Raw genomic sequence first — 27,636 nt, 5'->3', positions numbered from 1 at the left:
CGATTTCGAACCCACAGAATCTCACAGGTCGTGCTCGCGGCCCTGCGAGCTCGGGCTGTTTAAATGAAGCCTCGAGTGCTGATTGGCGGACGGGCGAGAGGGCGGGTTGGAACGGGCGCGAGCCGCACTAGGATTGGCTGAGAGGCGAGGAGGCGGGACTAGTGGGCGCGGCCCGCGCTGGGATTGGCGGAGCCCTGGGTTTGAATGCGCGAGCGGCGGTTGGCAGTGCTGTCTGTACGGGGCTGCCGCTCCGCGCCTGCCCGACTATGGCTGCGGGCTCCGTCACCGCAGAGGCGCGGGGGGATCGCGGCCCCGCCAACAAGCCTTCCCGGCGGCGCTGGGTCCCGCGGGGTGGTGAGGAGGACGCGAATGAGGACTCCGCTGTGCTGGTCCTGAGCTACTTTTCCCGGCCGCCCTTCCTCAGCTTCGGCCGCCTGCGTGTGGGCGCCTCCCGCACGCGTCTGTTGGGCATCGACAACCCCAACGAGGATGATGCCGAGGTGGTCATCGATCGCTTTCCGGCCGCTGCCAGGGGCTTCAGCATCGAGCACCGCCGCTTCTTTGTGGAGGTACGGCGGGGGGACACACCAGGGGACGGCTGGGAACTCTGGGGGCCGCAGGGCTGGGGGGCGAGGGAGGAGCTGCGCTGGCTGCGGCGTGGGCCTGCCCGGAGGCAGCCTCCAGTCACCGGGATGTGCGGCGGCCGCGGTCCCCAGAGCTGTGGCCCCGGTGAGGGCGGTGCGTGTTGGTTGTGTCTCGCGGTTCGCCACGAAGGGCGGCAGCAGCTGGGGATGGCGGGGTTGGGCCGCTTAGGCTAGGGGCTGTCAACGCTGCGAAAGCGCTACAACCTGGTTCAACAGAGAGGTGTTTACAGTGAGGATAAAAAAATAAAATTAAATTAGCTGTTCCTTAGGAATGTTGTTTAAAAGATAGAGGCCTGTCAAAAAGTTTCAGGGCATATGTTAAGGAAAACGGCTGAGGGAAGAGGATGCTAGTTCGCTGTTCTGCACATTGATTAGTTGACACAACAGAGAGCAAGTCATGTTTAAAATAGTATTAAACATTTATGATACCTAAGGAAATGCAAACTGTGGGTATTCTAGTCAATATCAGTTTTTAAAAGAACGGTTTAAACGAACATACATCTACAATTATCCAGAATTATCCAACTGTCCAGAATGTTTGTGAGAGAGGAAGAAACACTCTGGACATCTCTTGCAACAATGGGCTTATAAAACCAGGGTAAAGTCTCACTGCAAAGTGCTTGAATAATATGTTCCTCTAGGAACATATGAATGGAATAGAATAGAAATGAATTAATAGAATAATGAATAGAAAGCTTCTTTACTTCCTTGATAATTTGCACTGTCTTACTTTTTCTCAAGACACTTGTATGTCAGATTTGACTTTAAAAATTAACACTTATATTTGGGATCAGCTAAGGTCCTAAGTTAATCAGCCTCTGATTATTTGTCCCACCATAATTTTCTCAAAATTACTCTAGAGGACTTATTTGGTTAATATGGACAAAAAATTATGTAATTTCTTCTACTCAACTTTACTTAAGCCTTCTCCTATGTGTTTTATTTATATGTATTCTTTTTTGTTTTCCACCGTAGTTTGATTCAGAGGTATGCAACCTTTTAGTAAGTCAACATTTTTGATAGGGGTTGCTTAAATTTACATGTCAAAGAGGGGAAACTGAATTTAAGCATTTAACAATTTTTTATCATTTCATGTTATCATAATAAATATTACTTCTATATACTGCTCGTTGTTTGGTTGATTACTGGATCTTCAACGTTACCTAAGTGTACCTAAATGCTAGATATTAAATATTTCTTTTCCTCCAATAGTCAGGACAAAGAATATTTGTTTCTGTCACATGGACACCATTAGAAGAAGGAAAAATCAGAGAACTGGTGACTTTTGTTGTTAATGACGTCATAAAACATCAAGCTGTGCTCCTGGGTGCTGCTGAGCAGCCCCCAAAGAAAAAGGTGAGTGTGTGTTTGTTGTATCTTAATTCTGTATCTTTGGCATCTCTGATGCGAATATTGTTTTTATTACTAGAAAATTCAGCAAAGGACGACTATAAAATAATGATGCTATGGAAATGCCCATTGTCCTCAACTTTTTTTAATTGGTTTGGAAAGTAGGTACTGATAAACTACAGCTTAAAGAGTAAAACTGAAACAGGACCAAATAGTTTTCAAGCCTGAAAACAAGATATTGTGAATTTTTGATCAGGGGTTCTTTTTATAGTTTTATAAAACTTAGAATGGGTATGCTAGTAATGTTTACTTTTACATGTAGAAGAATTTAGAAAGCTAGGACACTAACTTTTATCTATGGTTCTTTTTCAGAAGAGTCTTTGGGATACATTAAAAAAGAAGAACTCTTCAGGAACATCTGCAATAGACGTTAAGAAGAGTACTTCAGAAATTAAAAATGTTAATAAAACATTTCGAGTTTCTCAGAAGGTGGATAGACTTAGAAGTCCCCTTCAGTCATGTGAGAATCAGAACACGGTGCAGAACAGTATATCCCAAGGAAATGACCCTCTTGCTGGCACAGAAAATCAGCTGCCTCCATCTCCTATTGCGCCAGTGCTGGAGGAACATGGCAATACTGTTCACACGCCACTTGCCCTGAGAAGGTCTACTACGTTTGGGGATATTGATGCCTCTGGAAAAGAGGAGTTGTTGTCCAAGATTGATATCTGTAACATCAATAAATGTGTTACTGAGTACAATCAATTGCAACCTGAAAGTGCCTCCAGTTGTGCTGGATTAACACAATTGCCAATTTCAAATGATGGCGGAGTTCTTAATTTTACACTCTCACCAGTTTCCACTGAGGAACACTCAGCCTCTGCACCTGTTTTAAGCAGAAGGAGAATTTTGAGTCCAGATGCTTTTGTAAGTGACAATTATCAAGTGGATATAGATGTCATAGAACAGCCTTTTCCAATTCTGTCACCTGATCAATTTGTGAAGGACAGTTTGTCAGATAAGCCATCAAAGACTCCTAAGCCTGAGGAAGCGTTATTATCGTCCACCACAGAGACTTGTGTTGTTAAGAGATTTCTGCCCTCAAAATGGAATAAAGATGGAGGTGTAGAGACAGAAACACATGTTCACATAGAAAATAGCTTAAATGAAGTGTTTGAGCTGCATAATGTAAAATCACAGGCATTTGATTGTGATAAACCCAAGGAAGATCACTGCAGTTTTCCTTCTGCAGAGGAGCTTCAGACTAACAGTCCCCCTCAGAGAAAGCAAAGAAAAAAGCGCCCAATTCTTTCTGTCACTGTCATAAAAAGTAAGCCTGGTGCTACTGAAGAAACAAGAACAGAAACCCACCAACCAAAATCTAAAAAATGCCTTAATAAAGCAATACTTGGATGTGTTAATGTGGTGCATGGACATATGGAAGCAGAAACATCTAAATACCTTCCAGTTATAGCTCCCATTTCATCTGAAAAGAAGTGTCACAACGTAAACGCATCTACTGGATCAACTTTGTGTCGTAAGAGGAAAAGTGAAACATACGTAGGAAACAGTAGAGTTACAGCTCCAGTGCATGTGGAAGAAGTGGAAAGAAAAAGAGCTCTTACCGCTAGCATGGACAATAAAACACACAGGGCCAGACGACCATCAGCCTGCAAATCCATGAGTGGAGAGACAGTAGGGCAGAGAAAGAAAGCCGGTGAGCCATGTTTCCTTTATTTATCATTTTCTGAAAGATGCCTTTGATTAGGAAATGTGTATAGCAACTGGACTGTCTAGCAACAGTCAGCAATAGTTCATATCTCTGAAATGTGGGCTTTTGTAATTTGTTAGGTATCTGTTTTAAAAAACGTGAAAACTAGGTTAGTTTTGGTTACGTAATTGGCTTCAAATTTGCTTTATTCCTGTGTAAATTTGTTAATGACAATTATAGGTAAAGTATCTAACAGCTTTTGAGCAGAGACCTTGGTATGTAAATCAAATTTTCTGGAAACTTACTGCACTAGATTTGTCACATATACATTTACCATTGTGAATGTTTGCCTTCAGTGCTGTTGTCACATATTTTCAAAAGCAGAATTGTGAAGGCTGGAAAAGACCTCTTGGAACATTGAGTCCAACCACTAACTTGGCACCTCCATGTTCACCACTAAACCATAACCTCAGGTGCCGCTCCATGCACATTTTCAACACTTTTAGGGATGGTGATTCCACTGCTTTCCTGGGCAGCCTGTGATAATTCCTAACTACCCTTCCAGTAAAAAAGTTCCTAAGTCTTTTTCATTCTACCTGCTTTTTACTGTCTGTGATTAACTTGTTGTTAGCCTTGTGTAGTTCTCTCTGCCTAATTGTTTGCCGATACTTTGTTGCTTGAAAATCAGAAAATGCTGACAACTTGCATTTCCATTTATTTTGGTTTTTCTAACTGTTCCAACCCCAAATATGCTCTGGAATGTCAAAAGAATGAGGATCTGGGACTTAAAGATGAATTTAATTTGCAAAATTTAACTACCAGGAAAATTCATTGTGGCTTTCAGGTCAAAATAGCACATGCTGCTTTCTTCAGTAAAATGATCTGTCCTGTGATCTGGATTTGATTTGGGGCTTTCAGTAATGCACTTCAATGTCAGGCTTTTTAAGATGGTCTGCATAAAAACAACGTATTTTGAAATTGAAAGTATTGATATGCAGCAGGAAAAAGTGTTATCTACCAGGTTATTTCTGTTAATCCATTAGGATAAATCTAGAGGGGCTGAACAAGGGCAGAGTAGAGAGGAACAATCCCCTCCCTTGACCTCTGGCCACCCCTCTTTTGATGCAGCTCAGGATTCAGTTGGCCTTGGCTCTGGGTGCACACTGTTGGCTCGTGTCCAGCTTTTCGTACACCAGAATCCCCAAGTCCTCCTCTGCAGGGCTGCTCTCTCTGAGTTCTTCTCCCAGCCTGTTGTGTCACCTGCACAGCTCAGCTTTGTGTCACCTGCAGACATGCCAAGGGTGTGCTCGATCTCTGTCACTGTAATTGATAAAGTATTAAAGAGCACCAGTCTCAAGACAGATCCCTGAGGGACACCCCTCATCACCAGCCTTCACCTGGGCACACAGCCATGGACCACAAGTCTTTGGCTGCAATTCCTTATCCTCCCAATGGTACACCCTCCAAATCCATATCTCCAATGTGGAGATCAAGTGCCATGTGGGTCTGTGTGGAAGGCTTTACAGAACTCAAGGTAGATGACATCAGTCAGTTCCCCTTGTTGACTGTGTCAGCCACTCTGCTACAGAATGCCACCAGACGGGTCAGGGACAATTTGCCCTTGATAAAGCCATGCTCGCTGTCTTGAATTGCCTCCTTGTCTTATATGTGCTTTAATATCCTTTTCATGAGGACCTGTTCCATGTTATTCCCAGGCACAAAAGTGGGGCTTACTAGTCTGTAGCTCCCTGCATCCACACATCTTCCTTCCTCCCCTTTTTAAATCATTGATATCTTTTGAATGGTTCATGGGGAATTACTCTATTAAAGTGATATGCACTTTAATGCATTAACTTTCACTGATGTATTTGCTGTTGATATTTGTGTGTTAATGCTTGTAGGTTCTTCACTTCAGAAGGCATCTAAAGCTACCAAGAGAATTACTAAATCTGTCCCTGGATTGGCCCAGTCACAGCTGACATTTGTGAAACCACTGAAAACAGGTAGGCAGATTCTTGGTGTTTGGTAAAATACTGAACAATATGTCACAACTGGTGTATTGCTGGTGTCAGGTAAGACCTAACAGGTTAGAGCTGACAGGAAGTAGAAGATAGTACCTGAAATGAATCAATTCAATCTAGCAGAAAACTATATGTAATCTTTTGTGATCAGTTTTGTCTACTTATAAGAAAATTGATTGCAACTTATGATCAGCTAAAAGTAAATGTTACTTTTTTTTCAAATTGGCCTGTAAGTTTAAAATTACAGTTCTGCTCCCAGCTTACTGATGACTATTAGTAAAATACCATATCAGTTATCTTCCATATCTGATAACATTTTAAGGCAACAACAGAATACTTCAGAAGAGAAAGTTTCTTCCCAACAAGATAAAAATTTTGCAGAGTTAAGAGTACTTTCTGATCTGATCAGAAAAATGCATCTATGAAATGGTTCTTCCTGGTTCTTCCAGTTCAGTTTGGGCTTGCCGCATTGCAAAGGGCCTAGGTATCTTGTCTTAGTTCTAGGGCTAACAACTCAAGCCATGTTTTGTGGCTGAAATTTATTTACTAGTCCCTGCCAGTCAGTGAAGATTTTTAACAATCTGCTATTTTCAGTTATGGTGCTAAATGGAGCTAAATTAAAACATCAATCCTTCCACAATGAAATGTATATTGGTTATCAAACATTTCAAGAACTGCAAAGACAAGTTTTTTGTTGTTTTTTTTTTTAAGTCATCCCTAGGCACCCAATGCCTTTTGCTGCTAAAAACATGTTTTATGATGAACGGTGGAAGGAGAAGCAGCAACGAGGTTTCACCTGGTGGTTAAATTTTGTACTTACCCCAGATGACTTCAATGTAAAAACAAATACCTCACAAGGTAAGAGTACAGTAATTTTGTCTTCTCATTTTCTTAGGCTTTATATAATATACTTTATTAACACTAATGAGTAGTAGTACTCATTTAACACTAAACCTTTTTAGGGTCATGTTGTCATGTTTTCTACCTTCTGGTAAGTGTGGATGGCTCAGTAGCTCATTGCAAGCACAGCACACCACACCTCTGCATGAGGAGGGTGCTCTGCAACAAGAATGCACTGGAATACGTGGTTGTGGCACTCCGCACTGGGTGGCAAGAGGGGAATCCCCACCTGCTGGAAAATATAGCTGGCACTTTACTAAAAGGATAACCTACTTTTTGCTCTATCTTTAGCTTCATTTGAAAAATCTGAGGATGGAACCATTAATCTTGAAACTGAATTCCTAGCACTGCTCACTTACGAAATAAGTGTTCTTATATTTAATAGTTGACTGCTATTCTTGTACTTGACAACATATGTATAGTGCAACAGCTGACAAGTTTCCTGAAGGATAAATCATCAGTCAGAATAAAAATAACAAAATGTCAGCTTAAAGAAGGGAAAAAATAAATGAGGAATAATGAGAAATAAATGTAAAAAAATTGAGATGTAAATACGTGCTTTTTCTGCATGTTTAAACAGTAAATGCAACTGCTCTTATCTTGGGGGAAGAGAACCATCACAAAATGAGCCTTCCTAAGGCACCCACAAAAGATGAGGCATCTCTAAAAGCATACACAGCTCGCCGTAAGCTGAATAGGCTGCGGCGCGAGGCCTGCCGCCTGTTCACCTCTGAAACCATGGTCAAAGCCATCCAGAAACTTGAGGTGGAGATCGAAAGCAGGCGCCTGCTGGTCCGCAGGGACAGGCACCTCTGGAAAGACATAGGTAAGAGGACTGAAACCTGGAATTCTCTCCTCTTGTAAGGAGAAAAAGGGTTATTCACACACTGAGTTTGTTTAATCTAAAATTGGTTAATAGAATTTTTTGCATTAATATGAAATGTTTGCTGGATGTAATATTAAAAGATGCTCTCTTGCAGGAGAAAGGCAGAAAGTCCTTAATTGGCTTTTATCTTACAACCCATTATGGCTGCGTATAGGTCTGGAGGTAAGTGGGCTGTGTATAGTCTGTAGTCTAAGTTTAAATGACACATTGCATTTTTTTAGTAGAGGTTGTTTTGGGTTTCTTTTTACTTTCTGTCATACTAATTCAGGTAGGTTCAATTTAGTTATAGCATAATGCATGTATTTTAAATTGTTACAACATACTTGCTTTAAAATAGTGATTACCTTATTGAGAAGGAAAATATTTAATCAAGTATAGTGGAAGTTAATTCCATGACCAATAACACAAAAGTGTTTCACTAGCCATTTCACTTTACTAAACTGGAGAAGAATATCATTGTCTAAAGGAAGTTCCTGATTGATTTCTCAGACATAGATGATCATACATGTTTTGAAATGAGATTAGATCTTCTGAAATTTCCTTTGTCTTTACTTTTCAGGGACTCACTTGAAAACCGTTTGATATTTAGAAATCAATTGCCATTTGTTATTTTAGAAATTCAATAATGTATATGGTTCGAAAAAAATCACATAGTATTTAAGGTAGCTTTTAATACTTAATTCTGCTTTTTCTCCCTTCTTTCATATTAGACAATTTATGGAGAACTGATAGCTTTGGAGAGTAATAGTGATGTTATGGGTTTAGCAATATTTATCCTTAATCGCTTGCTGTGGAACCCTGACATTGCAGCTGAATACAGACATCCTGTCGTGCCCCACCTTTATCGGGAAGGTAACAACTACTTCCAAAATACTTTACTTGTAGCACTTAAGTCTTAAACTATCACTTACTGACTTATATCATTTTAGGTCATGAAGAAGCTTTGTCAAAGTTCACACTGAAAAAGTTGCTGCTGTTGGTTTGCTTTCTGGATTGTGCCAAACAGTCCAGAATGATTGACCATGACCCCTGCCTCTTTTGTAAGGATGCAGAGTTCAAGGTGAGAGATGTGATTTGATATCTCCCTCCAGTATTATCCTAAGACTCAGTGTAAAATTTTTTTATTGTTTTTAATCTGACAAAAGTTAAAAAAGTAATGTTAAAGTAAAGTTAAAAAGTATGACTTGCTAAAAATAATTTTAAAAAACAAGTAATTTTAAGAACTAGATAAGGAAATATGAAATGCAATTTGGGAGGTACAAAGGGGGAAAAATTGTATTCTGATCCACAAATATTGTAGTGTTAAGGGTTTTTTTTGTTGTTTTTTTTTTTTTGAATCTTAGGCTAGCAAAGACCTTTTGCTTGCATTTTCCCGTGACTTCCTGAGTGGTGAAGGTGACCTTTCCCGCCATCTGTGTTTCTTAGGACTACCTGTCAGTCATATTCAAACTCCACTTGATGAATTTGATTTTGCTGTTACAAACCTGGCTGTGGACTTACAATGTGGCATCCGTCTTGTGTGCGTTGACGCAGAATTCTATTGAAATATTTATTTTCTTTTATATAATACTTTCTGTGAACTCATCAGACACATTAAATCATTCAATTACCTTTGTTAGGAGAACAGTGGAGCTTCTGACCAAAAACTGGAGTCTTTCAAAACAACTGAGAGTTCCTGCAGTAAGTCGGCTACAGAAGATACATAATGTTGATATTGTTCTCAATGTCCTTAAAGAGCGAGGAGTGCACTTGAAAGATGAAACTGGTAAGGCCAAGAAATCAGTTTTATTCTAAGTGCATCAGATAACTACTGCACATTTTAATTCCTTGTTTTATTTGATAGGTGCTTCAATTGACTCCAGGGACATTGTGGATAGACACAGGGAACGAACATTAGCACTGCTGTGGAAAATCGTCTTTGCCTTCCAGGTACTATCCAATTGCTTATTTTGCTTGGATTTTGCTAGTTTCAAAGGAGTAATAATGAAGAGACAACTCTTGCAGGAATATTTGATGTTTGTGAAAGCCTTTACTAATCAAATTTTAGACTGAAATGATTTGCTTTGTAGATTCAAAATTCCATGTAAACTTTACTAAACTACTAATTGTTCCCAGCAGTACAGCTTGGATAGTGTTTTAACTGTGCTTTTTCTTACACATTCATTCAAGTTTTTGCAAAAAAACCAAACTTCTGAGTTTATGCTGAATAGTAGCAGAATTGATACTTAAAAGTAAAATAATGTTGATCTCTAACTGCAAGTAGACTCTTAGTAACTGAAAAGGACATTTTGAGGTTACACTGATGAGACAATTATAGAGTAGTCTGAAGCTATATCTCTTCTACTTTTTCATCCTTTTATCTGAAACCATCAGTGAAACATTCTTGAAATAAGAATGAAGATTTCTAACTGCAATGACATTTCAAAAGTTAGTAGAGGAAGTAAAAATAGTTTTCTTAAGACTGTTTTAATAGCTAACTTGAGTCAGAGGGTATTTTAAAAATAAGTATCCAACTGACAAATCCAGTTGGAAGGAACATAATGTATGAAAGGCAGAATAAGGTAAAAGTTGAGGTGGAATTTCACTACTAAGTAGTCAGGAATGTAAGTGCAATTAAGTATATATAAAGCAAGAATATTAAAGACTTCAGCCACAGAACTATTGCTAAGATAGGACAATATAATAAAAATCAAGGGTAATTATTTTCTTTCTTAAATACTGTTACACTATTATGTAGTTAACTTCCTTCAGTTAGTTCTTCTGATGCATGTGTCACAGTTGCATTGCTTTTGATTGGAGAAATAACTTGAGTGAGTAGTGGCTTTATCCAAGCCCTGTGGATGTGCTGTTTGTTCTCCAACCAGCTCAAGTCCTTTTGGAATCCCTCAAAAGAGGAGGTTTGGTACGTGGGCTCGGTGTAACTGCAGGCAGGACTCTGTTTCCTCATTGCACAGCACATTGAAATTACACAGGGAACTTCCCTATCTCTCCCAGCTATTAACTAATGCAGTAGGTCTTTTACACAAAACAGTGGGAAGGGTAGCTTTAGGGGTTTTTTATCTGCCATCACTGCTGGCAAGTCCAGATTGTCTACTACTGGTTGTGTGGCAGGTACTGCTAAGAAGTGATTGGAGATTCTCTTCAAAATGCCATGTCTAAAGCTCTGCATCCAGCAGCAGTAATGCAGGACATGTCAGACTGTTGACATGTCCATTTTTTTTTTTCTTCCTAACAGGTCGATGTTTTTCTGAATGTGGAACATTTAAAAGAAGAAATTGAGTTTTTGAAGAGCACACACAAGAGAAAAGCACTATTGGGTGCTGTCAAGATGTTTCCAAATTATTTTAGAGTACAGGAAGACAGTAGTAACTTCTCATCTCAGACTTACAGTGAAAATGTGAAGCTGCTGATGGCATGGGTTAATGCTGTTTGTAGATTTTACAATATCAAGGTAAATAGTTTTGTGTACACTTCCACAAGTACGCTGTATGCCGTTGTAATTCTTTATAGAGCAGAGTTCTTCAAACCATTGAATATGTAGTAGAAGCCAGTTGTAATTATTTGTAAATATTCTTTTGGACTTTGTTAAATCTGATTTGAAATAATCATTGCTCTGTGAGTTTAGCTGCACCTCTCTTTTTAAACAAATCTGAGAAAAAAATATTCTCTTCCATTTTAGTCTTGTGCATAAAAATGCTTTTTAAAAACAGAGCATTTTTTGCTGGAATGGAAATTGTTTGTGGATTTTTACTAAGCTTTCATTTGTATTCGTGCATAGAATTTCCATGAGAATTAAGCTAGTTGTTGGGATAAGGTCAGTTCATCTCCTCAGAGATGTTGGTTTAGAAGGGATATGTTTGCTCATTCCAAGAAGGGAAGCCCTGGTCAGATACCTGATGGTGGCCAGAATACAGTAGTGGCTGCTAGTCTTTCTGAAGGATAAAACCGAGCTCTTAGGACTGATGCAAATTCAGAACTTATTTCTGTGTTGAAAACCTAGTGTAAAGGTATCTATAGAAGTTTATTTGGGATCCTGTAGAAAGATTGGTTTCATAAATGTTTCCCTTGTAGATTGACTGTATAATGACTCGACACCTCTTTTGTTTCTGGGCTTTCACAGCTGTATGTCACTGTACAGTAAATGCTCAAAGGAAGTACTAGCGACCTAATTTTTTTTTTGTTAAAAAATATTTTGCACTTGGTCACATTTAAAGGTACAAGAGAAGAAATTCTATATCTAGTTTATACCAATTGACTAGAATTTAAGGAATTTGTATTTTATTTTATTTAACAGGTGGAAAACTTCACAGTGTGTTTCTCAGATGGCAGAGTATTATGTCATTTGATTCATCACTATCACCCCTGCTACATGCCTTTGGAAGCTGTGTGCCAACGAACAACTCAAACTGTAGAATGTTCAAGAACTGTTATGGTGGGACTAAACTCTTCATCCTCATCTGAGTCTGACACTTCTCTAAATGTTGTAGAAGAAATGTCTGATCAAAGTGAGTTATTTGATGTACAGAAGTTTATGTTAAAATCTATTTCTTTGCACAATTTCACTTGACTAATATTTTGCCTTTACAAAGCTGTAACTCCCTCAGTCCTATACAAGGAACTCTTGGACAATGAAAAGCAAAACTTCCAGCTGATCAATGCTGCAGTTTCTGACCTAGGTGGGATACCAGCAATGATTCATCACACAGACATGTCAAATACAATTCCTGATGAGAAGGTAAAATGCCTTTAGAGTTGATATAAACATGTTCTGCCCTCATGTGAATATGTCCTGCTCTTTTGTACAGCCCTTACCCTGCTGCGTTCTGTGTTTCTGTAGGTTGTTATCACCTACTTGTCATTTCTGTGTTCACGGCTTCTTGATCTTCGCCAAGAAACTCGAGCTGCACGATTAATTCAGGCTTCTTGGAGGAACTACAGGCTGAAAAGGCAACTGAAACTCTCTCAGGTACTCTTTGCTTGTGCAATATTCATAGCTTGTACATTAAGGAAAAAAAGGGAATACAAATGCAATAGAAAATACAGGTTTGTTGGACTAATATTGGCATTTAAACTGAGTGCCATTTCTATCATCAAAATATGTGGCCTTCTTGGTGGTGTAATCTACTAAACTTCACTTTTCTTTTAGACTTCTGAAGTAATTACAGGTATTTAGAGGCTACTGCTCTTTTTTATGTGTCACCCCTTAAACTCTTCTCACAATATTTCAAATATAAAATAGTTGCACTGCTTCCTTAAATCTAAAGGAGCAGTTAATCCTATTCCTTAATGACTGTAAGACGAGATGAGTAGTTAAACTTCTGCATGTATTTACTGTTTTTGTTAAGAAACTAAGCTTCACCAGTCTTTTGAATTGAATTTCTGTATCTTGATTTTCTGGTAGTTATGTCAGATTTAGTGATGGTTTTAAAACTATGACACCTTAAGGCTGATAAATGCCTCCACTGTGTCTTGCTGACTTACATATTGATGTTACATATGGAACAGTGTTCAAGTGAAATATTCTGAGAATCTCTGGTGTAGAAAAAGGACAGAGGTTCTATTTAGGCTTTTTCATCTCCAGTTTCTTTACTGTATAAAATCTATACATCCTTAACGGTGATGACAAAACATTCTCTTTATAACTCTTTTGAAATAACTAATAGTAAAAATGCTGGTGGGGGAGAAAGACTCGAAATCCTTTAAACATTGCAGGCATTATTTTTATTAATTAATCTTGCAATTGCTGTAGGTGGTTATTCAAATCAAAAATTTGAGTGAAAATTCCATAGCTAATGTTCAGTGGAAATTTATTCTTTGTAGGTAAGAGACAGAGCTGCTCGGATAATTCAAAAATCTGCAATGAATTTCTTGGCTCGCCGACATATCCTGAGAAAAGAGAATGCAGCCATTTTCATCCAGAAGCACTGGAGAGGATACTTGACCAGGAGGACTCTCTTCAATCTGGAAAAGGCAAAACTGGAGGAAGCCAGAAATAAATCTGCCACAGTCATTCAGGTAATACAATCTAAAGCAAGATTATACAGCAAGGAAACCCCTTGAAACCTCTAAGAAAACGTCTTGTTAAGGACCATTTGTGCTGGTTGCAGCAGTTAATGCTTTCAAGAAATGTATTACTTTTTTATTATTTCCCCCCCTCTGCTTTTGAGAGGTTTAGTAAGTTTTTCTTTCCAGGGAAAGAGGGTAGTATGCTATTAAATTAACAATTATTCCTTCTTGGTGAATATTTTGGAATACCATCATTAAAATGTGGAGCCTTTAAACAGTTAATATAAGGACTGATGAGATTGTGTTGGTTTTCTTCTTTGCAGCTGCTGAACATTACTTAAGCTTTGAAAAAAAATTAGAATTACTCTTCTAGCATTAGGTTACCTGCAGTGGGCACATTGAGAGTGGCAGACATGGCAGTGGTAGTTTAGGCAGTTAATTCAGTTTCTTAAGATACTTTCACCACCATTACCCAAAGATAAATATTGCACTCCTAAGACTTTTTAGAATGGATATTAAAGAATTGCTGCTTTATCAGGTAGTGTGAAAGGGAATCTGTTATTGCCAGGGCAAATTTTCCCAGAATTTAAAATGCTTAAAAAACATTTAGCTTTTTCATTTTTTTTTTTTTTAAACAGATTTCTGGATTTGACTTCCTAGGGATTAAGACCCAGAAATTAGCTCAGTTGGTTAGAGCATGGTGTCAATAATACCAAAGTCATGGTTTTGATCCTGGTATGGGCCATTCAGTCAAATGTAAGACTTGATCCTTTTGGGTCCCTTCCAACTCAGAATACTTCATGGTTCAGATAAGTGTAGGAATAAGAAATCTTACTAAGTCTGAAGATGTCAGGCCTCATTCATGCTTAACTCAACATAGTATGAAAAAAATACTATTTTATTTTTTTTTGTACCTGCAGGCTTATTGGAGGAGATACTCTGCAAGGAAAAGATACTTACAGCTAAGACACTCTGTTATTTTTGTACAAGCAAGGATAAGAATGGTGAAGTCTGTTGCTTCATATAAACAACTTGTTTGGGCTACTGTTAAAATTCAGAGACGTCTGCGAGCAACCAAGTTGGCAAAAATACATCAGCAAAGATACAGAATCCTAAAGTCTTCAGCAATTACTATTCAGTCTGCATTCAGAAGATGGAGAAAATACAAAATTCAACAGAAAATTAAAGCAGCTTTGGTGATTCAGAGTTATTTCCAAAAATGGCAATCTTCAAAATTGGCTAAGAGAAGGAGGGCTGCCGTTGTCATACAGTCTTGGTACAGGATGCACAGAGACCTGAAGAAGTATCTACATGTTAAACAAATTGTTATCAAGATTCAGGCTTGGTACAGGGGTCAGCTGGCCAGACGTGTTTACCAGGAGCACAGGGCAAAAATAGTGACAATTCAGCAGTATTACAGAGCTTATAAACTGGGAAAAGTTGAGAGAGAGTCTTATTTGCAAAAGCGTGCAGCAGTGATAGTAATCCAAGCTGCTTTTAGACGCATGAAAGCACGAGAGCTGTACAGACAAGCAAAAGCAGTGCGTGTTATTCAATCGCTATGGAGAATGAAACAAGAGAGACAAAAATTCCTGCAGTTAAAAAAATCTGTTACTACATTGCAATCACACGTGAGAAAATACCAACAGGTAAAAAGATACAAAAAGATTAAAAATGCTGCTTCTGTAATTCAAACCCAGTATAAGACACACCTGGCCACTAAAAAGGCAACTGCTGCTTTCCAAAAGGTACACCTGGCTGCCATTGTTCTCCAGTCTGCCTACAGAGGGATGCAAGCCAGGAGACAGGCTCATATCCTGAGATCCGTGATCAAAGTTCAGTCCAGTTTCCGTGCTTATGTTGCCCGGAAGAGATTTAAAAACTTGAGAGATGCCACAGTGAAGATTCAAGCTTTTGCAAAGATGAGGCAAGTCCGTAAGCATTACTGTGCACTGAGGGCAGCAACAGTTTATGTCCAGCGAAGATACCGCTCTCAGAGACATGCTCTTCAATTTAAAGAAGATTATAGGAAATTGAAGAGAGGTTGCATAAGAATTCAGGCTCTAGTTCGAGGCTATCTTGTCAGGAAACAAATACAAAGGTGGAGGGAGGCTGCAGTATTACTTCAGGCCTGCTACAGAATGAAAAGGGGCCGGCAAGAGTACTTGAACATCTATAGTGCTGCCATTGTCATTCAACAACATTATCGTGCCTGCAGAAAGACCCGGTGTCACAGGCAGGAGTTCTTGCAAGTTAGAAAAGCAGCTGTGTGCTTACAGGCAGCCTACAGGGGTTATAAAACACGCAAAAAGCTCAAACTTGAATGCAGAGCTGCTATTAAAATCCAGACTGCTTTTAGAGCTCATGCTGCACGAATGAAAGACAAGGCAATGGTTCAGGCCTCCATTGTGATTCAGAGGTGGTACAGAAATTGTAAAGGTGGTAAGAGGCAAAGACTGAACTTCTTAATGACAAGAGCAGCAGTGCTTTCTTTACAAGCAGCTTTTCGTGGCTGGAAGGTGCGAAAGCAGATTCAGAGGCAGCATGTTGCTGCTACTAGGATACAGTCTACCTTCAGAAAATTCAGGGCTGTGAAGAAGTTCAGGCTTGTGAAGCACGCTGTGCTAACCATCCAAAGGCATTACAGAGCCAAAGTTCTAGGCCAGAAACAAAGGCAAGAATATGTTCAGCTGCAAAATGCTGCAGTGTGTCTTCAGGCACTATGGAGGGGAAAAGCTGTGAGAAAAAGGTATCAGAAGAAGCATCATCTTGCAATGATTATTCAGTCCTATTACAGAATGCACATAAATCAAGTAAAATACAAGAAACTAAGACAAGCCACTTTGGTGATTCAGAAATACTACAGAGCCTACTGTATGAAAAAATCCGAACGGGCAGTTTATCTAAAAACCAAGGCAGCTGTGTTAGCCTTGCAGTCTGCTTACCGTGGGATGACTGTGAGGAGACAACTGAACAAACTAAACAAAGCTGCTACAACTATACAAGCTGCCTTCAAATCTTACCTGGTCAAGAAGGAATACGAAAGACTTAGATCTGCAGCTATAGTCATTCAAAGGCGTTATCGTGCAGTTGTTCATGCTAAATGTCAAAGGCAGAGGTATTTGTCTTTAAAAAGAGTCACAGTCCAAGTGCAGGCGATTTACAGAGGTGTAAGAGTGAGGCGACAGGTTCAGCGTATGCACCAAGCAGCTGTTTGCATCCAAGCCATGTTTAAGATGTATTGCATGAGCATAAAATATCAGTCAATGAGAATGGCAGCAATACGAATTCAAAGGCAATACAGAGCATTTTGTTTAGGTAAAGTACAATGCAAAAAGTACTTGGAACTGAAAAAGTCTGTTATTATCCTCCAGGCTGCTTGCAGAGGCATGAAAGTCCGACAAGACTTAAAAACTATGCACCAGTCAGCAGCAATAATCCAGTCCTATTATCGGATGTACAGACAACAGAGGGAGTTTAGAAAGCTGTTGCTTGCAACAAGGCAGATTCAGCAGTGGTTCCGTGCTTGTAAGGAGAGAGATGCACAAGTTCACAACTACATGATTTTGAAAAATGTTGTACTACACCTCCAGGCTGCGTTCCGTGGTATGAAAACAAGAAGACTCATCAGAACCATGAATGAATCGGCTATGATTATTCAAAGAAAGTTTAGAACTTTCCTTGAAAGAAAACGTTTTCTTTCCATTAAGTCAGCTGCTGTTGTAATTCAGAGAAAATACAGAGCAACAAAACTAGCAAATATTCAGCGTCAAAAATATCTCTCTCTCCTTAATGGTGCTGTTATCATACAGTCTGCTTATAGAGGATTTGTGGTAAGGAAAAAAATGCAGCAAATGCATCAAGCTGCTACAGTTATTCAAGCAATGTTAAGAATGCGTAAAATTTACACTTCTTATCAAACACTCAGGCTTGCTTCAGTAATCATACAGCAACGTTATCGAGCTTACAGGGAAGGGAAGCGTGAGAGGGAAAAGTACTTAAAACTGTACAATTCTGTTTTAGTTCTTCAAGCTGTCTACAGAGGAATGAAAACAAGATGCTTCCTGAAGAGACAATGTGAGGCAGCACTTACAATACAGAGAAACTACCGAATGTATAGGCAGTACTGTCATTACAGAAGAGTTCAGTGGGCAGCCCAGCTAATACAGAGGAGGTACAGAGCCCACAGGCTCAGGAAAATTACTGTAGAGCATTACACTTCATTAAAGAAAGCAGCAGCTTGCATCCAGAGGGCTTTTCGACACATGCGAGCAAGAAAACAACGGCAGGAAATGCACCGTGCTGCAACTGTGGTTCAGAAAAACTTTAAAGCCTTCAGAGAACGTCAGAGATATCTCTCTCTTAAAGCAGCTACTCTTGTCTTTCAGAGACGGTACCGAGCTTTGGCTCTGGCAAAGCAGCATGCTTTGGAATATCACTGTCTCCGCAGAGCAACTATTCACATCCAGGCTGTGTACAGAGGTGTCAGGGTGAGGAGGAGTCTCAAGCACATGCATTCAGCTGCCAGCACAATACAGGCAGCCTACAGAATGCTCAGGGATAGAAGGGCCTATCACAATATGAGAATTGCAGCTGTGGTTATACAGAACTATTCTCGATCCTATTTGAAAGGAAAGAACCAACGCAAGAAGTATCTGACAATGAAGAATTCTGTTCTTGTTATTCAAGCAGCATACAGAGGAATGAAGGCACGGCAGGAACTGAAACTCCTGCATGTTTCAGCAGTTGTAATACAGTCCAACTATCGCATGTATGTACAACGTAGGTGTTACAAACAGCTGTGCTGGGCTGCCACAGTTACACAGCAGAGGTTCAGAGCCAAAATGGCAAGAGAAGCTGCCATGAGAAATTATGCGGATATAAGAAAGGCTGTCGTTTGCCTTCAAGCTGCTTTTCGTGCTAGGAAAGCCAGGGAGTTATATAAAGCCCATGCTGCTGCACGGCGCATTCAATCATTCTTACGAATGTGCGTGGAGAGGAGATACTTTCTTGCACAGAAATCAGCAGCAGTAATGATCCAGTCCATGTACCGACGCCAAAGAGCACGGACTCGCTATACACTGATCCGGAGCTCAGCAGTTGCTGTTCAGAGGTGGTACAGATGGTGTCTCAGGGCTCGTTCACAGAGGGCAGAATACTTGGCTCAAAGACGAGCAATAGTTGTTATTCAGTCTGCCTTCCGAGCTATGAAAGCAAGAAAAACAGCAAGGCAACTACGAGCCACAAGAAAGATTCAGTCTTTTCTTCAGATGGCTCTGCAGCGTAGAAAATACATCCAACTCAGAGCAGCAGCTGTTACATTGCAGTCCTATTACTTAATGCATAAATGTAAATCACAGTATATGAACTATAAAAGAGCAGCAGTTGTCCTGCAATGGCACTACCGATCCCACCTGACTGTGAAGCACCAGAGAATGACTTACTTACAAACCCGGAGGAACATTATCCTTGTGCAGGCCACAGTCAGAGGATACATTGAAAGGAAGAGGTTTCACAAAATGAAAGAAAGCACAATTAAAATTCAGGTACTTCTGAATGAATAGTACGGGGCTTTGAGTGTTTTGTTTTTCATATTATTGGTTTTAAAGATTTACTGTTCTTGCAAACTACAGTTTAAAGCTAAAGGAGAATCAGTTTCTGAAGTGTATTACAGGGCAGATGTATAAAGCTCACTACCACAGTACACAGAAATAAGGTTCTTTAGGACAACTGAATTTCACCTCTAAATATTAGTGGCTTGATGAGTGTTTTCTTTGATGGGAAAATGAATGAAAGCTGTCTTGATGTATTATTGTATGAGAGGGCACTGGTATAAAGTGGGTATACTGGGTATAAAGTGACATAAATGGCAAAAAAAATGATTGCTACATTTTTAAGGACTCATGTTTAGAAAAGTGTGAGTAAATCAATCATATTTGCCCTAGACTAATTGAAGTGCCTAACTAAAATTTTAAAGAGGAATTTAAGGAGGGAAATTCCCCCAAATCAAGGAAGAAAGGGAAATAAATCATCTCTCATAAAAATTTGTGGCCCTGAGAAGCCTGATCTAATGGATATCCCTGCCCATGCTGGGTGGATTGGAGCTAGACCATCTTTAAAAGTCCCTTCCAACCCAAACCATTCTAGGATTCTACAAGCATTTCTTAGGTTGGTTTTACTCTCTTGTTGGAGACCATATGCTATACTGAACTGATTGAAAGCAGATGTGCTTTCCTCACCTCCATGTTTTGGGGAGATTGGTAGCTGCTTAGTTATTCTCTGAGTATTTAACTTGTACATCCTGAACAATATAAGGATGGTTACTTTCCTTAAAAGATAGGAAAAAGAATCAATTTTGACATTGGAAATATGTTTATTTCTATTGCCGTTTTTATAATAAGCCAGTGAGTAGAGCTGTACATAGAAATATGCAAACATTCCCAGCTGATGTGATGCAAGTAGTGAAATAATCCAAGTTTGTCTTTTTCTTTGAAGGCCTCTTTCCGTGGATTTATTCAGAGACGGAAATATCTTCTGTGCAAGTTATCTACTGTGTTAATACAGCAGCACTACAGAGCCCATCGGATGCGAAATATTGATCAGCACAGATTCCATCAAATGAAAAAAGCTGCCATTACAATTCAGGTAATCATAAAAGTGTTTTTAATTGTGTTTGGGTTTTTTTATCTCTTGTATTTGATTCTTCACAATATAGTTATTTTTGCAGACTAATATTAAAGAGTTGCATTTGTGGTATTTCCCTGGATATGTCTCACTTGCTTTTGAAAACATCTAGTTATGAGAAATTTGTATTTGTAGTATTTTAGAGATAAGAATCCTAAGAATTGTTCCTGTTGATATGATATTTTTCTTTTTAATTTTGTTCATTCCATTAACAGTTCTGATTTATTTTTATTTGTATTTGTCTAATAGGCAGCATACAGAGGTTATAAAGCCAGGCAGTGGGTTAGCAAAATGAGAGCAGCACAAGTCATCCAAGCCTGGTTCCGAGGTCACAAGGCACGAAAGGAATACGTGTCTGTGCTCAGAGCTACCCTTGTTATCCAGAGTCACTTCAGAGCCAAGCAGCTGCGGACTCGGTAATACCGAATCTGAGATACATCATTCCACTTCTCAAGGCTTTTATTATGTAATTATTTAGTGCTGCACTGCACTCTTTAGAACTCTGCAGGTTCTCAGGCTCTGCCCCTGCAGCATCCTTATAACATGTGTGAGCATAACCCTATGGGTGCAGGCGGCGTTATTCTTTTGCACAGGATTTTCATTACATTTAATTGTTTTCCTAGAGGGGAAGCTCCTTCACAAGTTTAAATTATGTTTATTTGGGCTCTAGAAAGAGTAGGCCTTGATCTTTTTTTCCTCTTTTTTGCAAGAAAAATGTTCAGGATATTGTTAAAATTCCAGCATACAGCTTGTAGGTTGAAAAACTTTCATCTTAATCCACAATGGAACAGTTAAACTGATTTATGTTTATTTTGCTATGAGATCAGCCTGGTAGCTCATCTCATTCTGAACTGTCCCATGCCAGTAGCAGTAGGGGATGCTGTTCAGTGATACAAGGTCCTTCCTCAGCATCTCGGCTTTTTAAACATACCTGCCTATTCCTTTTATTATCTTTTTATGGACCTGTTGTATGTCAATCTGTCCAATACCTTTCAAACTGCTGTGTCCCTCCCCAGCCTCCTTTGGCAGGAAGTTAGGGAAATACCTCCTATGGGAAACCAGAAAGTATCTTCTGTTTAAAATCAGTCTTTCTGCCAGTGTTGCTGGCTATTCCCAAATTCGTGTTCCAAGATCTGGTTGAGAACAGCTCTGATTTTCCAATATCTATCTTAATGATTTCATAAACCATCACTGTTTTTTTACTTAAAAATGCATTTCCATGTTAGGTTTTTGAAAATGAGGTCCTGCGCCCTTACCATCCAAAGGGTCTGGAGAGCGACCCGCACTGCACAAATGCTTCAGCAGCAGTTTCTGGCAACCAGGAGTGCTGCAGTTAAGATTCAGTTGGCATACAGGCAGTACAGGGCCAGGAGACTTCTAAGAGAGGTATGTTTTCACTTGCACTCTGATGTGTCATGGTTACTTTAAAAGTTTTGAATATATTTGTGCGATTTTTGTCATAAATGTGTGAAGAAACAGAAAAGGTGGAACCAGAGCAAAGATTGTTCAATCCTCAAAATAAGAAATATCCTTTCTTGCTTTAAGCAACAGGATTGATTATTGATTTTGAACAGTTCTGATTGTTGAATTACCCCTCTATATACTGATACCAAAATAAAATGCCAAATTTTCTGCTGGCTTTATTGCTTGCAAAACATTAAGCCCATATTTTGACCCCATTTAGGTAAGTGAAAAGACCTTCCGAATTGTGAAAGTGAATTTTATATAAACTGCTATTATATGAGTTTACTTGTATTTCTCATTCTATTTTTGTTTTTATGATGGAAAAAAATCCGTAGAAATAAAAATAAATGTATATTGATCCTGACATGAATGAACAGAAGTTTAGTTATCAATGCATTCTTTAATATCTTTTTCAGAAGCATCAGGCTGCATGTCTGATCCAAAATGCATATAGAGGTTTCAAGGCAAGAAGGAAATTTGTTCAACAAAAAGCTGCTGCTGTAATTATCCAAAAACATCTGCGGGCTTGGCAGGAAGGCAGGCTTCAATTTATGAAATACAATAAGACTAGAAAAGCTGTCACTAAACTGCAAGCATTTATTCGGGGCTATTTAGTCAGGAGAAAGGTTGGTATAATTCAAATTAAAACTGCTTTGGATGTAATGTACCTCTAGAGCTGTTTTTCCATTAATTCTGACTGGCAAGGAGAGGAAAACTTGATTTCTCGGTGTTAAAATCAAATTCTTGTTGGTTGCTTTGAGTATTGGGTGGGTCAGAATGAACTAATAACTCTTCACACATAGGTTTGCAATGAAATTGTTCTCTGCTATGTATTGATGATGTTACTTACAATCACTTCTCTGTGTTACCATTTAGATTAGAGACCTGGTATTGCAGAGAGGTAGCTTACTTTAGTTCTGAGGTGATTGTCAGTATCTAATAGTATGTTGCTGTGGACTATGTTCTTTGTGTGGACGTCCAGCTACCTCAGAGTATGAAAATTAATGATGTTCCCTGCTTTGTTTTCTCTCTACAGATTTCAGATCAGAAACAAAAGAAGAGACTTCTTTATTTTGCAGCAGCTGCATATCATCATATCTCTGCAATTAAAATTCAAAGGGCCTACAGGATTCACCTCACCTTAAAATTTGGACAGACCCAGATCTCATCTGTTCTTACAATACAGGTTGTTCTGATTAAGGCTGAATGATCTGTATAACAGTCTAACTTGTTTTCTATGAGCTAAGCTGTAGCACTAAGACAGTGTAGTTCCTTCACATGTGAAAATAAGGCTAAATAATGGAGATTATGATTTACTAAATAATGCTGCTTATGCACGGCGAAGCAAGCTCTGGAGGCTATAAAGTATTTTAAAGTTGAGGATGGATAGGACAATTTGTTTTTTTCAGACCCTCAAGCTTGCTAAATAAATCTGAGTGCTGTCTTAGCCTATCTTTTTATATCCTAGTGGAGGTAGGAAAGATCAACCTGTAAGGTTTGTGAAATGTAGAACATCTCCTTACATGAACAATCGCTTGGGATACTGATTTATTTGGTTGGATGCTTCTGATCTGCCAGTGGTATTAGGGCCTGCTTAGGTTGCAGCATTGTAATAAAACCAGGTTTTACTTATCTAAAAACAAGATCAAAATCAGGTCTTTTTTGCAGTACTGCCAAATTGTAAAAATTATTTCCAGGTCTCCAAACTGACCATTAGCTTAGTTCCAGTATGGGAGGCCAGCACTGGATAAATGGAAAGGCTAAAATGGGAGCTTTGAAATAGCTGTTCTTTGGTCAGGGATATCATGGCAAACTTTGCCCTGCTACTTCTCCATGTATAAAATCTGTTATTTCTCCCCATAAGTTAGATTTTCCCTTTAGGGAAAGAGAGAATGGATGGAAACGGGTTTTTTTGCTCCGATTTGGTACACAGTACCGTCTCCCTTCTTTGTTTATAGAAGGGAAGAAACAGAGCTGGGAAATGAGAAAAGTGGAGTGGTGGTTCTCCTTAAAAGCCAGCCAAGAGAAAGAGAACTCTTATGACATAGTAATGCTGTGTGCAAGTATAAATTGGGAGAGTTACATACTATATCTTTTGGTCAGCCCTGAAGTGGTCAGACAGTTGGTCTGGATCATCATTGTAGGTCCCATCTAACTGAAAACCCTTCTCTACCCTTCCTTCTCTACCCTTCTCTCCTCAGAATGCTTCCATAGTGGCTCCTAGTTAAGATTTCATTCTGCAGTCTTGCATTTCAGCTATCCAAGGCCAATCAGAGTCATAGAGGTTATTTGTGACTGGTGATGTTTATAGTGCCTGTATCTGTCAGCTTGTGTTAAAACACTGTTTTTATCAGTGCTCATTTAGGGTGGGAAAAGGGAATGTAGGGGAAAAGTTTTAAATAAATAGAAAGGTACTTTCATTTTAAACAGAGATGGTTCCGAGCAAAAATGCAACGGAAGAGATTTTTAAGAAATTATCAAAGACTCCTTCGGTTACAACGTGTGGTTCGAAGCTGGCTGAATCACAGGAATGAGGCAGCAACCATAATCCAGAGAAATGTGAGGAGATTCCTTGCCTGCAGGCGCAAGAGGAAATTTGCAGTGGGAATAATTAAATTTCAGGTAAACACCTCATGTAAGAAAATAACAGGTTTGGGTTTGTTTATTTTTATTATCTGGTTTTTTTCTCATGGGTTTTTGGGGAGAGAAAAGATCTTTGCTTTGGTTGATGACTTTATCAGTGAAATTGCAAGCCAAGTCAGCTTTGATTTAGCCATGGAAACCGAAGGCAAACAGATGAAGGAAAACTAAGTAGATAATGGTTGAGATGACTTAGGCTGGGTGTGTGTGTGGACTGAATATGCATGGACTTTTTTGCCTTTTGTCTTGAAAGTCCAGTATTTGAAAGATAAACACTGAGTGTTAATGACTTAAAATTGAATACCCAAGGTCATTCAATACTTTGTCAGACTTGTGTAAAACTGATTTGGAATGGTGATGGAAGTTCTGTTGTCTTGTCTCTTCTTTACAACTTTTTCTCTTTGTGGATTTCCTTTTCTGTAGGCATTGTGGAGGGGGTATTCTTGGAGAAAAATGACTGACACAGCAAAAACCAGAGCTTTAAGGCGCAGTTTAGAAAAGGCCAAAGAAAAGAGCAGAGAAGAAAACAAACTGGGCAACAGAACTGCAATTGCAATTGACCACCTTCTAAAATACAGACATCTCTCTTACATTCTTGCAGCGCTGAAGCATCTTGGTCAGTATTTTGTTTTATTATAACTGATGGATTTTCAGAATGATAAAAACTGGATTTTTTCAGCTGAGGAGAGTTCATAATATTTAGGCTTTCTGCATGACCATAAAATGTGAGTGTTGGAGGGTATAACGGAGGGTTTTCCAGACTAAAATTAGATTATTGATTTAAGAACAATATTTGAATGGTTATGTAGAGATAGGAAATCCTATATGATTGCTCTAATTTCCCATCAGCTCTAGTAGTGCTATACCTAACATAAGTTTATTACCATTTTTACTATCAGTATATGTTCTCTATGGATCATTTTATGGATCATCTACTTAATTTTTAGTCTGGAATGTTAAAACTATTGCTTTAGAAACACTTAATAATTGCAGTTTTTACTTTTCACTTTTAATAAAAAATTGAGAAAATTCTGGTTTACAATTATTTTGCTAGAACTTCAGATTTTCTCTATTTGTTTTCTTTAATTGTTTTAGAGGTGGCTACCAGACTGTCCCCACTGTGTTGTGAGAATATGGCCCAGAGCAGAGCAATCTTCAGTATTTTTGTTCTGATTCGAAACTGCAACCGTAGTGTTCCATGCATGGATGTGATCAGATACTCAGTTCAGGTTCTACTCAATGTTTCAAAGGTAACTTAATATTTTCTTTTGCAGGTTTATAAGCAGTAGGCTACTACTGCTACTACTCCACAAGCAGTACTTGTTTATCCACAAAATTTCTGAATAAATCTGGAACAACAAAAGTAGTAGTTTTGAATAAAAATAGGTTCTGATTTTTCACTGTTATTTTGAAACCAGTTATTTATTTACCTTGTAATAGTTATATGGAGGTTTTTGTGAAAAAAATATTTCATGGCCTTAAGGCATTGCAAGGTACCACAAGTATTTTTAAATTTCTCTGAAATTATTCTAATTAATTTCTTTATTTTAAATGTAAAATCGGATTCTATGGGTTTCTAAACAAGGGAAGAAGCACAAAAGGCACCTTTTTATAGTCTGTTATGATTGTGTAAATACAGAAGCAATTTGTATTGCTTGGATACCAGTTCAGTTACAAATTTATTCTAGGGGAGAATATGAGCTTTGCTTTTTCCTCTAACCTCTAAGTAGTACCCTGTAAACTAAGGATATTTTAAAGATCCATCTATCAGGAAACTTTCTTTCCTCTTTCATGTTTAACAGTATGAAAGAACTACTCAAGCAGTTTATGAAGCTGAAAATTCTATAGATACTTTACTAGACCTACTGCAAATGTACAGAGGCAAAGCTGGGGACAAAGTTTCAGAGAAGGGAGGAAGCATTTTCACAAAGACCTGTTGTTTACTGGCCATCCTCTCAAAGGACTCAAAAAGAGCTTTGGTAAGACCTCAATATTTTGGGTTTAATCATTTAATTTAACATACTTTTCTTGCATGTTTTAGTGGTGTTTGTAATTTTTTTTTCTCTTCCATACCCGTTATGGCTGTAATATTAATTTTGACTAAACATTGGTCTAAAAAAACTACATTTCCAAGATGGTGAACACACTCATATTTTCTTGATTTAAGCTGCTTTTGAACTTGCAGTATTGACTGTGTGCTGTTTTCACCTTTCCTCAGGAAATCCGAGGCATGCCAAGAACTGTTTCTTGCATCCAGAGCCTGTTTAAACTCACAGCTCGAAAACACAGGATGGATGCAGAGAGAACACTTATGAAGCAGAAAACAAGCACTGCCTTGGGTGGGAGCTGCTCTGTTCCAGTTACTCCTCTAAGAATAAAAACAGTTTCAAGGTAAGTGCTTAAAAATTAGTCCTTTATTCTGCTGTGACATTGAAATCTTTTAATCCAAGCTACTAATATTTTCACAGGATTAAACCAGACTGGGTCTTGAGAAGAGATAACATGCAAGAAGTCGTGGATCCTCTGCAAGCAATTGCGATGGTGATGGACACACTTGGCATTGCCTGCTTCTGAAATGTAAATGATGTATAGGAAGATGTATTTGTACAGTATGTATGTAGTAAATGGATAAATGATTTTGAAAAAAGCAAATAAGTGTTAAACTATCCTTGAAAACGTTTTTTTAGGTTGGTGTTAACATTTTTTGGTAACTTCTCATATTGCATACAGTTTTGAAACCCTTTTTTGTACTACTGTCGAAAGCAATTGTACAATAAAATCTATTCACTGGATTTTACTGGAAATTTCACTGGTAATATATTGTTGTCACACAACTGTGAATATTACAAATAGCATGGGATTATTCACTCTGATTAGATATCGTAGAATTCTATTAAAATTCTGTTTGTAGGGGACAGTAATGTCTGATCTAAAGAGGTAGAAAGGGAGGCTTGGGCTGTGGATTTTGAAACTGGCTGGTTTTGGGGAGCTTGAGTCTACTTTAGTGAGGGATCACGTGTGGCAGCAAGAAAAGAAAATATAATTTCTCTGTTTTGTAAACAATGCAAGATAGTGATGGAACAACAAGACGTTGTAAGGGTGAATTCAGAAATTCTGACCTGACAATTTAAGGGAGGTGATGTGTAAGTTTTTTCTTATTATCATCAAGTGAGCAATACATACAAGCATGCATCTCCTCTAGCTGAATAGATTGTGTTCATCACAGCATCCCTGTTCATTCTGTTCTCTTCTGTGTTCTCAGAACTGCATTTTCTTAGAGAAAGGCTAAGATAATGCAAACTGTAAAATTACACCCGCCTATTCCCAAAT

At 38.7% G+C, this 27,636-nt stretch overlaps 1 protein-coding gene across 2 annotated transcripts; it reads left to right on the top strand.

Annotated features, from left to right (window-relative positions):
- Positions 1–243: 243 nt before the first annotated feature.
- Positions 244–27,110, top strand: ASPM (assembly factor for spindle microtubules). Of its 2 annotated transcripts, none has more exons than XM_088060199.1 (29): positions 244–569; positions 1,857–2,000; positions 2,367–3,711; positions 5,607–5,708; positions 6,438–6,584; positions 7,207–7,452; positions 7,607–7,674; positions 8,223–8,364; positions 8,442–8,572; positions 8,856–9,031; positions 9,132–9,277; positions 9,356–9,441; positions 10,748–10,963; positions 11,807–12,017; positions 12,177–12,247; positions 12,350–12,478; positions 13,333–13,527; positions 14,439–19,064; positions 20,014–20,163; positions 20,452–20,618; positions 21,429–21,588; positions 22,083–22,292; positions 22,703–22,852; positions 24,097–24,288; positions 24,730–24,922; positions 25,402–25,556; positions 26,109–26,285; positions 26,525–26,697; positions 26,775–27,110. In XM_088060199.1, the coding sequence occupies exons 1-29, from the start codon at positions 267–269 to the stop codon at positions 26,878–26,880; spliced, it is 10,317 nt and encodes a 3,438-aa protein (XP_087916325.1). In that variant the 5' UTR covers positions 244–266; the 3' UTR covers positions 26,881–27,110. The 2 variants fall into 2 exon arrangements, with proteins under 2 accessions (XP_087916325.1, XP_014106297.2); XM_014250822.2 differs by having other exon boundaries at positions 12,102–12,247.
- Positions 27,111–27,636: the final 526 nt, after the last annotated feature.

The sequence above is a fragment of the Pseudopodoces humilis genome, chromosome 10 (assembly GCF_049639895.1).
Source record: "Pseudopodoces humilis isolate 2021_Gansu_Grassland_sample_001 chromosome 10, ASM4963989v1, whole genome shotgun sequence".
In the NCBI taxonomy this organism is placed as follows: domain Eukaryota; kingdom Metazoa; phylum Chordata; class Aves; order Passeriformes; family Paridae; genus Pseudopodoces; species Pseudopodoces humilis.
Note: the sequence above shows the minus strand (reverse complement) of the source record. Positions and strands in the feature narration are given on the sequence as shown.

Coding starts and splice junctions, on each gene's coding strand:
- ASPM (XM_014250822.2), top strand. CDS start 267: ATGGCTGCGGGCTCCGTCACCGCAGAGGCGCGGGGGGATCGCGGCCCC. Junction 3,712..5,606: donor AGGGCAGAGAAAGAAAGCCG/GTGAGCCATGTT, acceptor TAATGCTTGTAG/GTTCTTCACTTCAGAAGGCA. Junction 7,453..7,606: donor GCACCTCTGGAAAGACATAG/GTAAGAGGACTG, acceptor GCTCTCTTGCAG/GAGAAAGGCAGAAAGTCCTT.